At 44.7% G+C, this 12,100-nt stretch overlaps 1 protein-coding gene across 1 annotated transcript in view; it reads right to left on the reverse strand.

Annotated features, from left to right (window-relative positions):
• Nucleotides 1-671: 671 nt before the first annotated feature.
• The window catches only part of gcgra (glucagon receptor a), a 100,957-nt gene continuing 89,528 nt past the window's right edge, over nt 672-12,100 (reverse strand). The window contains 12 exon segments of the mRNA XM_080725118.1: nt 672-998; nt 1,000-1,148; nt 1,308-1,349; nt 2,566-2,710; nt 4,633-4,721; nt 6,711-6,780; nt 7,574-7,634; nt 7,833-7,992; nt 8,656-8,854; nt 9,604-9,707; nt 10,976-11,073; nt 11,923-12,030. Coding sequence (XP_080581244.1) covers nt 812-998; nt 1,000-1,148; nt 1,308-1,349; nt 2,566-2,710; nt 4,633-4,721; nt 6,711-6,780; nt 7,574-7,634; nt 7,833-7,992; nt 8,656-8,854; nt 9,604-9,707; nt 10,976-11,073; nt 11,923-12,030 — 1,412 coding nt within the window. The 3' untranslated portion in view covers nt 672-811.

Genomic DNA, 12,100 nt, shown 5'->3' on the forward strand with positions numbered 1-12,100 from the left:
AATACCTGTATGAAAATAGCTGATCTGCAAGCTCACAACGTATCGCAATGCAACGTGTTGTGAGCTTGTACAGTAGGTCAGGTTCGGGTTCGCCATTTTCATTGAACGTTAGCCCCAGAATAGGGATGCTAAATGTCTCTTTCTGTTTCCATTGATCGTAATGAATGGTAAGGAAAACACATACAAATGTCTCGATTGACTTCCCTTCAGTTAGGTCCTGCAAACGTTTTTGTGTCCTTTGTTTTGTGTGTATTCATCAATAACTCAATGTCCAGTTTGTCTTTTGTCTCCAGTACCGCAAAAAATAATAATAATAATAACACACACACATACACACACATTTGATCCACGGCACGAATCAAAAGCTAAAGCATAGACCCTGTTTTAGATGCATTATTTAAGTAGCTGAGGTCTCAGTTATTTTGTGTCCTATTATTTGACATGGCCACATGTTGCTGTTAGTTGCTTATGTTGCTGTTGCGTGCAACATGCGGTGGGTGCAGCGGCATCCTGTGTCTCACAAGCCTCCACACAAATCCATCCACATGGTTCTCAGGAACCATTACGCCGTTCAACATGGCTGGCCGCTTTGCCGCAGGATTCTCCATTCTCTGGCTGTGGAGAGGGTGCAGAGTGCTGCACTGTCCCACACCGACTCCAAGACACTGTTCCCGAATAGATGGCCGGACCGAGCCCAGCTCATCAGCACCAGCCCCTCGCCACGCCGTGGGCCTGCGCGCCTCACTGGAGCCGAGACAAGAGGGGGAAAAGGCCCTCCGAGTTTCTTCAAAGATGTCCTGTTCGTTGACTTTCAGAGGTGGCTCTCCGTGTTCTCCCTGGGAGCCTCGTCGTCGCACTGCGCCTTGTCCGTCAGAGAGATGTCCTCCACCAGCGTGCAGCTGCTGACCGCCCCCTTCCTGCCGTTGCGGCAGCTGGCCATGAGCGTGTGCTTCTCTTCCGGCTGGTTGGCAGGCGCGGTCGGAGCAGGTAGCGGTGGCTGACGGCTGGCGCAGGGGCAGCCCGGGGGCGTTGTGCAGCAGGCTGCCGCTCTTGACGCCGGGCTGGTGGCTGTACGTGTGGCGGTACTCCTCCTCGATGTTCCTCCCCAGCTTCCAGCGCTTCCACTTCTTCAGAACCTCCGACTGCACCTGCAGGAGACGCGGAGCGGAGGTCGTTCCCATGAGAACGAGACAGAATAATAACGGGATACGACAATGGCGAAGATTCCAACGAGTGGGAAGGAAGTCGAGAGGAATTGTAAAAAGACAGACTGAAGTGTGAATGTCTGGGTGGACAAGGAGACTCACCTCTTTGTTGATAAAGCAGTACAGAATGGCCACTAGCAGACCCTGTGGACAAACAAACAACTCTCACAAACAATGCAATGCATAATGTGTTGTTATCTCATCTTCACTCACAGCGTGGCTTTTGATAAAAGTGTGCCAAGAGGCTTTCACCATGCAGTGTAAACAAACACATTATTTGGGATAAAAGCTGCCGTGTATCCAACTGTTTTGTTGAGAGGCCAGACTTTGGTCACCTGCCAAGCCCTCTCTCTCTCTCTCTCTCTCTCTCTCTCTCTCTCTCTCTCTCTCTCTCTCTCTCTCTCTCTCTCTCTCTCTCTCTCTCTCTCTCTACTGAGTCGCCCTCAATGACGGACTGACAGTGAAGTTGACATGTGTCACCACTGTAACGAAAATGTCACCTTCATTTTGTCTCAGCAAGACTCAGAGCCCAGTTAACAGCTTGAAGAGCACATTAAGTTCATGCCATCTCTCCTCCTGACGTCATACAAATAACTACAGTTCTGAGGACCTGGAAGAGAGAGCTCGATATCCACAGGGAGTAGAGAGAGAGAGAGAGAGAGAGAGAGAGAGAGAGAGAGAGAGAGAGAGAGAGAGAGAGAGAGAGAAAGAGAGAGAGAGAGAGAGAGAGACAGACAGACAGACAGACATGTGGCCCACTGTCCAAGCATGGCCATTAATGTACTGTACTATACACCACCAGGATCATTCAGATAACTGGCAATTCACAACAGAAGTATAACGTAACGCTTTGCTGCTCATAAGGTGTAATGATAGTGTCGGCAACCCGGCCAAATATTAGCATACAAATGTAATAGCGTAAAATATCTGTATCCGTTTTTTGGAGAGAAAAAAGGGTGAAAGTGAAAGTTACTGGAGTTCTTACTATGAGTGTGTGTGATATTAAATGTGAGCTTACCATAATCACAGTAATCCTTAATCATATTCAAGGGTTTTTGAGATACAGAGACAGTCACTTCCATGGGGAGCTGGGAGCGATCATTTCCGTTGACTGCATTTTGGCGAAATGCTCATGTTTAATTTATTTCTACGCACGTATTTATGTACACATAATTTGAAGTTTGTATTGAAGTAAAGCATTTCAAACTTTCATTAGGACATTCATTCCTTTGGTTTGCGCGTCATGTAAGTTATCTCTCGATTTATTGGGGGATCGCTATCAGCCACAACAGACTTAGTGTTTGATATTTCTCTGAAGCTGCATTCAGCTGGGATTCATTCGGCCTTATCGCAGTCTCACTTGGAAGGAGGTGAAGAAGAGGTCGACGAAGACCCTGGTGAGACGCAGAGCGAAGGTTGCCTGCGTGGACTCGTCTGTCACGAAGATGAACACCACCTGGTGGATCCCCAGCAGAGGGATGAGGGTGAGAGTCGACTTGGCCAACCTGGAAGACACGGGAACGAGAGAGAGAGAGAGAGAGAGAGAGAGAGAGAGAGAGAGAGAGAGAGCGAGAGAGAGAGAGAGAGAGAGAGAGAGAGAGGGGAGAGAGAGAGAGAGAGAGAGAGAGAGAGAGAGAGAGAGAGAGCGAGAGAGAGAAATTAGTGCAAACAGAGGGAATCATTAGGGAGGCCTGTTGTATGTAGGCCTGTCACAATTATTACATAATTGTCTAATCGCAATTGTTCTATATAATCGTCATAATCGTTTCCATGTTGAAAAAAGTTCATATATTTTCAACATTTTCAAAAATATTGGAAATAGCAGATCTACAAGCTCACAACGCGCCGTGACGTGTTGTGAGCTTGTAGATCGTCTATTTCCGCTAACAATGTTCTTTTTAAAGTACAACGTTCTCAAATATGTCAGTAATTTCTTTGTATATTTAGGTTAGGTGCATGTCATATCTGCCATGTGCAACTTCAAAGCCTACAAGCCAAACAGAAATGTAATTGTCAACAACAATAACAAAATGAATCTTTAATCGTAATTATGTGAGTGCCAATTAATCGCCATGTAAAATGTCATAATCGTCCCAGCCCTAGTCTCGTGTGGTCAGACTGTTGACTCCCGCGATTTGTGAATGCTCCTGTCATACAGTCTGGGGTAACATAAGAAGAATGATGAGTATCCGGTTAAAGTGGAAGTGAAGACTCCTCCTCACTTCTGTTTCGTTTTTAACATCGCGCACATTTATCCTAATATAAATAAAAAGCATATTTAGCTTGCTGCTTAGCAGAAATTACATTTTAAAATAGATTTTCATGAACGGGTTCAGGAGCTGTAGTTCCAGACTCTATATAGCATTCGGAGATGGTGGAATAGTTTGGCTACGCGAGACTATGGGTCGTTTCACACTCTAATAAGGAACCTAACTAATTTCGGTTCGGGAGGGCTCCCCGACCCGAAATTATTTAGGTTCGGGGGGAGTTCATCCATACTTTCTTAACGGCTAGTGCCGAAGTCGCTTGTAAATATTGGAGGTCCATGGCATGACAACGTTTGTGGCCGATACATGAGCGTTGCAGGGCGGATATATATCTGACTGGCCCTCGCTGCACGCTGAATGACTGGAGGTCCATTGAGTAGCAGGCAGCTCCAGCAGGCAGCAGCACCAGTGACTGCGACACGGGGTCTCCTCTCTCTCTCACTCACTCTCACAAACGCTCGAGCTCTGTCGAAAACATTTAATCTACAAGCTCACATTATAGACGTGCCGCGGCCGCCTCTCTTGCTGCATGCATATCATCACGCAGTCACAACTCGTCGTGGTCATCAACATGGAACATTAGCAAAGTTGTGTCTATGCTTTTCTTTTCTCTTTAAAACTGTCGGCGAGTAGCGAGACATGCACCAAAGCTGTGTGTGTGTGTGTGTGTGTGTGTGTGTGTGTGTGTGTGTGTGTGTGTGTGTGTGTGTGTGTGTGTGTGTGTGTGTGTGTCGCGCGCGCGCCTGCCTGCCATCACTCAGAGCGAGACCCAGCTGCACTGTCTGTATTCGCTATGAAACACTCAATACACAGCGTCCACAATCATTTGGAAGTCAGCGTGTCTCCCTCCCAAACGACCGCTGTTTCCTTGGATTCACAGCCAAGAATATGAACGTGAAGCCGGGCTGAATGAATGAGAAGACACCGCTGAGTACCGAAATTAAGTCGGGAGGTCACAACCTTTCGCCAGCACCGAGGAGCCGAGTTAAGTCGGTTGACGCCCCCCCCGAACCGGGGGAGGCGAACCATATTTGGGTTCGCCTTGTGCCGAACCGAAATTAGTTAGGCTCACTATTAGAGTGTGAATCGACCCAAAGACAGCCCTAATGAGGAGGACATGAAAACACAGCTGGGTAGTCTAAACTCTTCCCGTTTCTCACCTGAACTTGTAGTCGGTGTATCTCATCTGGTGTGCTCGCAACTTTGACACGAGGATTTTGATTATGTGAATAAAGATGAGGAAGTTGATCTGTGGAAGGGAGACACACATTAATCTTAACGTGAAGTTTGCCCGACTTGTCAGAGTTCTTGGCACAAACTTATTCTCCATTAGGTAAAAATCAATATGAGCTTTGGATTTACATAGTGAGATTAATAATGCCTGTCAAACTGTGTAATGCTGGTCTTAAGATGTTGGTCCCCCCCCCCCCCCCATGGACACCTGCTGTGACCCCTTATTAACTGTTAATCTGCAGGTGCATATAAAGGGTGTTTAGTTGTGCAACGGAATGGTGTCACGCTGCGGAAACCGCTGATGTGAGCTTGTATATCGTTTATTTGTGACGCGGCGAGCAACCAAGTATATCAGGCATAAGAATAGTAACAAAACAAAACACACTAACAGTAGGGCTATGATACTATTACTATTATTTAAGTAATCAAACTATACTATAATAAATGGTCAAACGTTGACAAATTGCCAAATAATTTAAGTATAAAGCATAAAAAAACGTAAAAAAGCATAAGAATTGCTTGTAGATTGGCTATTTTCATGATATTTATCTGTGGAACCGAGTCAAACTAAATGTAATGACTCAACTTCTACAATTCTAAGTGCTTGTCAGGGTGGGGGGTCCCCCGTTCAAATATGAATATTTTGGGGGGGGTCACTGCCTGAAAGGTTTGAGAACCACTCTGGTCTACAGTGAAGCACTAGAAGGAGCCAATACGCCTCCCTGTTCTGCAAGAATTCAAACACAGGAATTCCTGTGAGATACAGGCCACTTAAGTGGACTGATGGATTGCATGGAAAGTGCCGGGGATGTAATGTGTAGCCGCCCCGGCATTGGCAGCCGTGACAAATGTGACTCTTACATAAGTGCAGCGCTGACCTTTATTGAGATTATTATGATGGGCTTAAGGTACGGTAAGGACAGGGAGGGTAGTTAGTGTCTGCTGCGGTCACTAAAACACAAACATTAATTTTCACTGTGTGAGTGGGTTGAATATATAAACAACACAATCTCATTAGGAAATGTACAATGGATCTCATTAGGAAATGTACAATGGATAGCATGAGGTCAGTCCGTTGTCTCCCCAGGCGTGGCAGAGGGAGAGCAGAGCCCAGGATTACATAGGCAATTGGCACTGGGTGAAAATGGGTTGCAAAATCGTGGGATGAAGATTATATATATATAAAAAAAAAAGGAAATGTACAATGGATACTAATGATAACGTAGCTTGCGAGTTTAGTTCAGGCAGATACACCTGAGAAGTTCACACTGTGCTGCCATATGTGGGTGTGTTCAGTGTTGTGCAAGACCCGCACATCATACGCTGACGTGGAAATCAGCTGAACAATTGGGCAGGTATTTAAGGGCACCTGAGCCTGTGCTCATCCTGCGTTCCCTCTGAATATGCCTCTGGTTGTGAGGCTGTTTGCTCCCACCGCCACCCCAGCACCACCAGTGGGCTCTGCTATTAGTTCTGTTCCCTATGGGGGGATGTTATTATATAGGTATATATATATATCTCCCTGCTCTTAATGGTTAATGATGGTTTCTAATTGTGCTGAGCAGGGAGAAAAATATAGCAGAGCCTGAACGCCAAGATTAAATATTACATATACACTTGCATTCTCATGTTTCAATAATAGATGTTACAATAATAAAATACATTGGTCTATTCATTCTATATTGGTTCATTCTATATTGGTCCATTCCATTCGTAGGTTATCTGACTGATATGGCTTTTAAGTACATCTGTGTTATGCCATAGGCCTATTACGTATTCAACCAATGTGAATCACGAAATGTTTGCTATTGTTATTAATTTTACAAGAAGATATTCAAACAATCGAAATCACACGAATAACAAATGAGAACATTTTGTGATTGCTTGAATATGTAATATATGCACAATGCAACTAAACTGTTATGTATGACCAGACATTACTCTTAAAAAGCCATTAGCATTCATGTCGTGCGTGCGTGCGTTCGTTCGTTCGTATGTGACTTACCACAACTGCCAGCAAAATGGGGGAACGGATGATCCACCAGTAATGCATGTTTATATTTTGCACCCAGCACCTATAAGCGAAGCATTGGAGAAACATCTAAGACCGTATATCTTGATATGGATATAGACGATAGATTAGGTATGACTACTGACTGTTGGTGCTTTGGGCAGCTAGAGGCATTCGCTGTTCATTTCACTCAAGAGATAACAGTCGAATAAGTTCTGAAAACTGCATCACTTTAGTATAATGCAGAGATCTCCACACAGTTAATTTATTCATTTGAAATCCTCTCAGAGATAAAGTAACACTGATGATTTTACGGCGCATAATGTGTGCTACTGGTTTAAAAGCCACTATACCACTCTACTGCTGCAGGGTGTGCTTTGCAGAGACTGCATAACGGGAGTTTCATTATAATCTCTCGTTGTGGCCCACTTGCAAGCACACTATTCGGCCAATAAACATTAACGTGGCTCGTCATTATTCAGCTTCCAGACAGACATGAAGATAAACATCGTTGCCCTCTCATGATGAGTTTGATCAAAGCTACAGCATTCTGAAGCAATCAGACTGTGACCATTACACCAGCACACATGATTTGAAGAAAATTGACTCCAGTTTTTTGGGTCGATGTCTATCACGACTCACGAGCACTGAGTCAACACTCAACAATTATCAGCTACGTTTTTTTTTTCACTGTCCCAAAATGTAATGATTATGATTGCATTTTTCCACACAGGGATTTTTAATAAGGAAGAAAATGAAGCGAGAGAGAGTAGAAGAGAGAAATGAAGAGAAATGGAGAGAGGGGGGGGGGGTCGGTGGAGTTAATTTAATTCCAAGAGATTGAATGAACAACTTACTCTTGATTTTCATACAGGTATTTCACTATCACCCAGGGCACCAGGACTATTAGTGGTGTGCCTGTAAATGAAATGAAAACTTTCTAAATGCAAACGTTTTCTATCATACAGCCTACAGTTAATCATTGACCCTCAAATTATTAGACCAGGCCTCCCACACAACACGCACGTGCACGCACGCACGCACGCACGCACGCACGCACGCACGCACGCACGCACGCACGCACACACGCACGCACGCACATGGATAGCAGCTCACCCCAGCCAATGCACAGGTATATGTTGAAGTAATTCCTCTCGGTGAAGACGGTGATGACCAAGAGGTTATGGAGGTATAGTCCTTCCACCAGCAGCCAATAGCTGTTGGCCATTATGCTGTACTGCATCATCACCAGGGCGATGCGACAGGCAACCATTGTCTACATGATGGAACAGCAGCAGCATGTCAAGTTATGGTCAACACTGCATTGAAGTTCAAACTAATGTTAGATTAGCAGTACATTATTTTTGTGATTATCATTATATATTTATTAATTTGTGTATTTATATGTATACCAAGGGTCTTCAACAGGGGGTCCCCAGAGTTACTACAGGGGGTCCTCCAAATCTTTGAGTGATAGAAACTTTTTTTTCTCTCCTTTTTTATATTAACCACTTGAACCCTAGTGTCCTTATTCTGAGAACTTTAGCCAAAAATAGCAGATCTACAAGCTCACAATGCCTCGCAGCGCGAGGCGTTGTGAGCTTGTAGATCGGCTATTTTCGGCAAAGACGTTTGGTGTAGGGGGGAAAAGAGCAGACCAAGTACAGAGTGAAAGGTCAAGTTTATTAAGTATTGACGGTTCAAGTGGTTAAATATCTGAAAACAGTCCTTGGCCTGAAAACGTTGAAGACCCCTGATGTCTACAGTTGAAATAATAATTAATGAAAATAATAATGTTTTCATCTTCTTGACGTTTTGTTTCCACTATTGCAAGACAATCAAAAATGGAAGGAGCAACAGCAATGACACTGACCAAAATCTGTCAGACGAAAGTGATTCGTGAAAAAAAAAGAAAAGGAATACTTTACAGGCTAATGACCTCATTGCTGACCGCGACCTCTACCGGATAGACGGGCGCCCTGGGGAAGCCCTCCTGGTCGTTACTGACGTCGTCGTGAGTCAGGATCTTGAGGTTGGGGGCCTCCAGCAGAGCGTCTTTGATGAGGACGGACATGGCTCGCAGGATGAAGGAGGCGAACAGGTTCATGTGGATGTTGTTCCTCATGCAGTGCAACTTCCTGGTTATAATGAGCAACAGTATAAGGATCAAACGTGTAGCACATGGCACATGTACAGTACATTAATATATTGTTGTTGTCGGGTGGAAACCTTGTGTATGTCCAAAACCGTTTGTTTTGTATTTATCGTTTAAATAATGGTTTAAAATAGTGAAAATAACTGATCTACAAGCACACAATCTGCTATTTTCACTAGTTTTGTGTGACAGTCTTGTATGATGAAGCAGGCGGGCTATAACGTACAGATTTGAAACTTGGAGATACAAGGTTTCTGGAAACCACCTACCTCCATATTCTAACCTTTCGTGTTTTTTTTCATGAATTAAAGCCCTACTTGATCATACAGCGTCGCATAAAAGCATCAAAAGTAGAAGACCCACAAGCTCGAAACGTAGATCACAAGCTTGAAGCGTGGCTCGGGGCTTCTCCATTTGCTACTTTTTTGAAAGGTTACACCCGAAAGAGACGACATACTGTATGCCATTGGTCCAAATGGACTATGACAACACTTATGGACTGTTTTCTATCAGGATATGGAAGTATTTCTCTGAGGGTGTCTAAGATTCTACAGTAAATCAATCTGATTATGTCCAAGACAGTTCAAAAGGAAAGACGTAAAGACTGTTTTATATATTTATTTTTTATTTTTAGTTTGTGTGAATTACTGCTTTGACTATACCAACATTCGAATGAGCAACTCAGAAATATTTCATGTTCTTTGTATTATTTTCACCGGTTTCAAGAGTTACCTGAAGCATATCAGGATGCCAAGTGCCAACACCAAGGCAACCAGCGATAAGGAGTAACCCACGCTGTATATGATCCGAAACGGACTGAGGAACTGCCCATAGAACTGCACACAGTACACGCACACACACACACACACACACACACACACACATTTTAGAACAATTGAAAAGAAACAAGAATGTTCCACTAACATTTGAGCTAACTCTGTAGACGATGGCAGCTCAAAAGCTTCGGAAAGGCCTTCGTCCTACTCTGCCCCGCCCAACACTCCCTGCTTGTGCTTACACTAGCCCTTACCCGTTCAAAGATATGAGCTCCGAAATGATGTGCAGTGTGTGGGTTATGGGGTGTGCACTGTGCACACAGTATATGAGGGATGGAAAGTAACTTTAACTGGTGCTTGCATGATAATATGTAGGAGCATCAATGTATAATGTAAGAAATACCCGTTTAATGGCTACAGACATACTGTGTACCGATCTGCATGATTTTTGGACAACATCTGTAACAGGGCCAGACGTGTTGTCTGCCCCCCCCGCCCGCCTACACACACACACACACACACACACACACACACACACACACACACACACACACACACACACACACACACACACACACACACACACACACACAGAGCTGGTTAAACATGTTGCCTCATGCTAGATGCAGAATAGATATGCCTGGGGCGCCCGGTGGCCTACTGGTCTAAGCGCATACCATATAGGCATTGATGCCTGGCGGCGTCGCCGGTTCGATTCCCGATCCGGACGACCTTTGCCGCATGTCTCTCCCCATCTCTCCCCCTGTTTCCTGTCAGTCTACTGTACTATCCAATAAAGCCATAAAAGCCCCAAAACAAATCTTAAAAAAAAAAAAGAATAGATATGCCTCATGCTAGATGCAGAATAGATAGTAGATACACTATAAAAATGCTAATATATAGCATATGATTTGTGAAAGTGACAAACGGGCTTCACAGTTATGTCAGGTGTGTTCATATGCTAATGGTGATGTGATTTCAGATCAATTGCTCCAGCCACTGAGGAGAAACGCTGTGACAGACAGACAGACATTCGGAAAAGTATATGTTTGATGTCCTGCTCATTGGCTAAGGGCCCTGCCTTTGTACTGTCTGCGGCGGAACTTGGTAAATAAATAATGAAGATAACATAGTGTTCTCGCCTTTCAGGCGAGCCCACAATTATGTGCCCAACAAGTTGTGCAGACATTTATTCTTTTAATACTGTTACTGTGACCAGGCAGCACCAGTGACTGGATGTGCGCAACCCACAAACCAACAAGTGTCACTCGTGGGAAAGGAACATTTTACCATCAGACAGTCTCAACAATAACAATGAATATTCTTACCAGACTGGGTTCATCGGTAGATTCACACTCGCTGCTATTCCTCTTAGGCAGCCATTGGCCATTTGCGTCACATTGCTGGTACTCCATGCCATGCTGGACTAGAGAACACACATACACACGCACACGCACACGCACACACACACACACACACACACACACACACACACACACACACACACACACACACTGGGAGTAATAATAGCGACTTTAAGCTCGATGATTTTCAGGACGGCAACGCCAGGCGGACTACGGCTGCTATGACGTAATAGCCGTAGCGGTCAAAATGGTTAAGCAAAGCCTCGGCTGAAACGGGTTCCCACCCCTTTCACTGAACGCTTTGGTTCCCATGGCGACGTGTACACGCAGCAGACGGAGTAGGCGCTACGTGGGAAGGGACCTTCTGCCGTCGTAGAGACGGCTGCGGCGACGGCAGGTTTATCTATCGAGCGTGGTTCATTTCCGGTTACCGTTGTCATCTGCCGTTGCCGTAGCGTTGCTTAAGGTCGCTATTGTGGCCTCAAGGCAGACCATGTTGACAGCAGCCAGATCTTGTTTCTCAAATATGATCTTTAGGACTAACTGTCCACACTGTTATTTTCATTAGTTGTCGTGCGACGGTGTTGCTCGTCAAAGATTGCCTACATCTACAACAACCTCCCAACGTACAGTGGAGCACAGGACGAATGTGTTGTTAGCTCTTAGATAGTTTATATTCTGTGTCCGAATGTCCAGACTGAGACAAATCGGAACATAACATAGAAATGTGGTTCAAATCTGATTCACAAAGATCAGTTTTGTGTGCGTGTGTGTGTGTGTGTGTGTGTGTGTGTGTGTGTGTGTGTGTGTGTGTGTGTGTGTGTGTGTGTGTGTGTGTGTGTGTGCTTTGTTTTTTTCAGGGCAAAAATGGGATTTGGGCTGCGAGTCTGAATCTAATCCAAGACACTTACCTTTGTGGTGCCATGGCAAGTACCAAGGACATGACACGCTGACCGTGGTGTTGGGCTGTCCATCAGGCCAGCATATGTAATTGTCAAATGTCCCGTTGCACACAAGGCCTGGGGAGAAAAAAGAACACAAATAAAGTGGTTGAAATACCCCTTTATACCAGCTCTCAACTCAGAATTC

The sequence above is a fragment of the Nannobrachium achirus genome (genome assembly GCF_963921795.1).
Source record: "Nannobrachium achirus genome assembly, chromosome: 4".
NCBI classification, from domain to species: Eukaryota; Metazoa; Chordata; class Actinopteri; order Myctophiformes; family Myctophidae; genus Nannobrachium; species Nannobrachium achirus.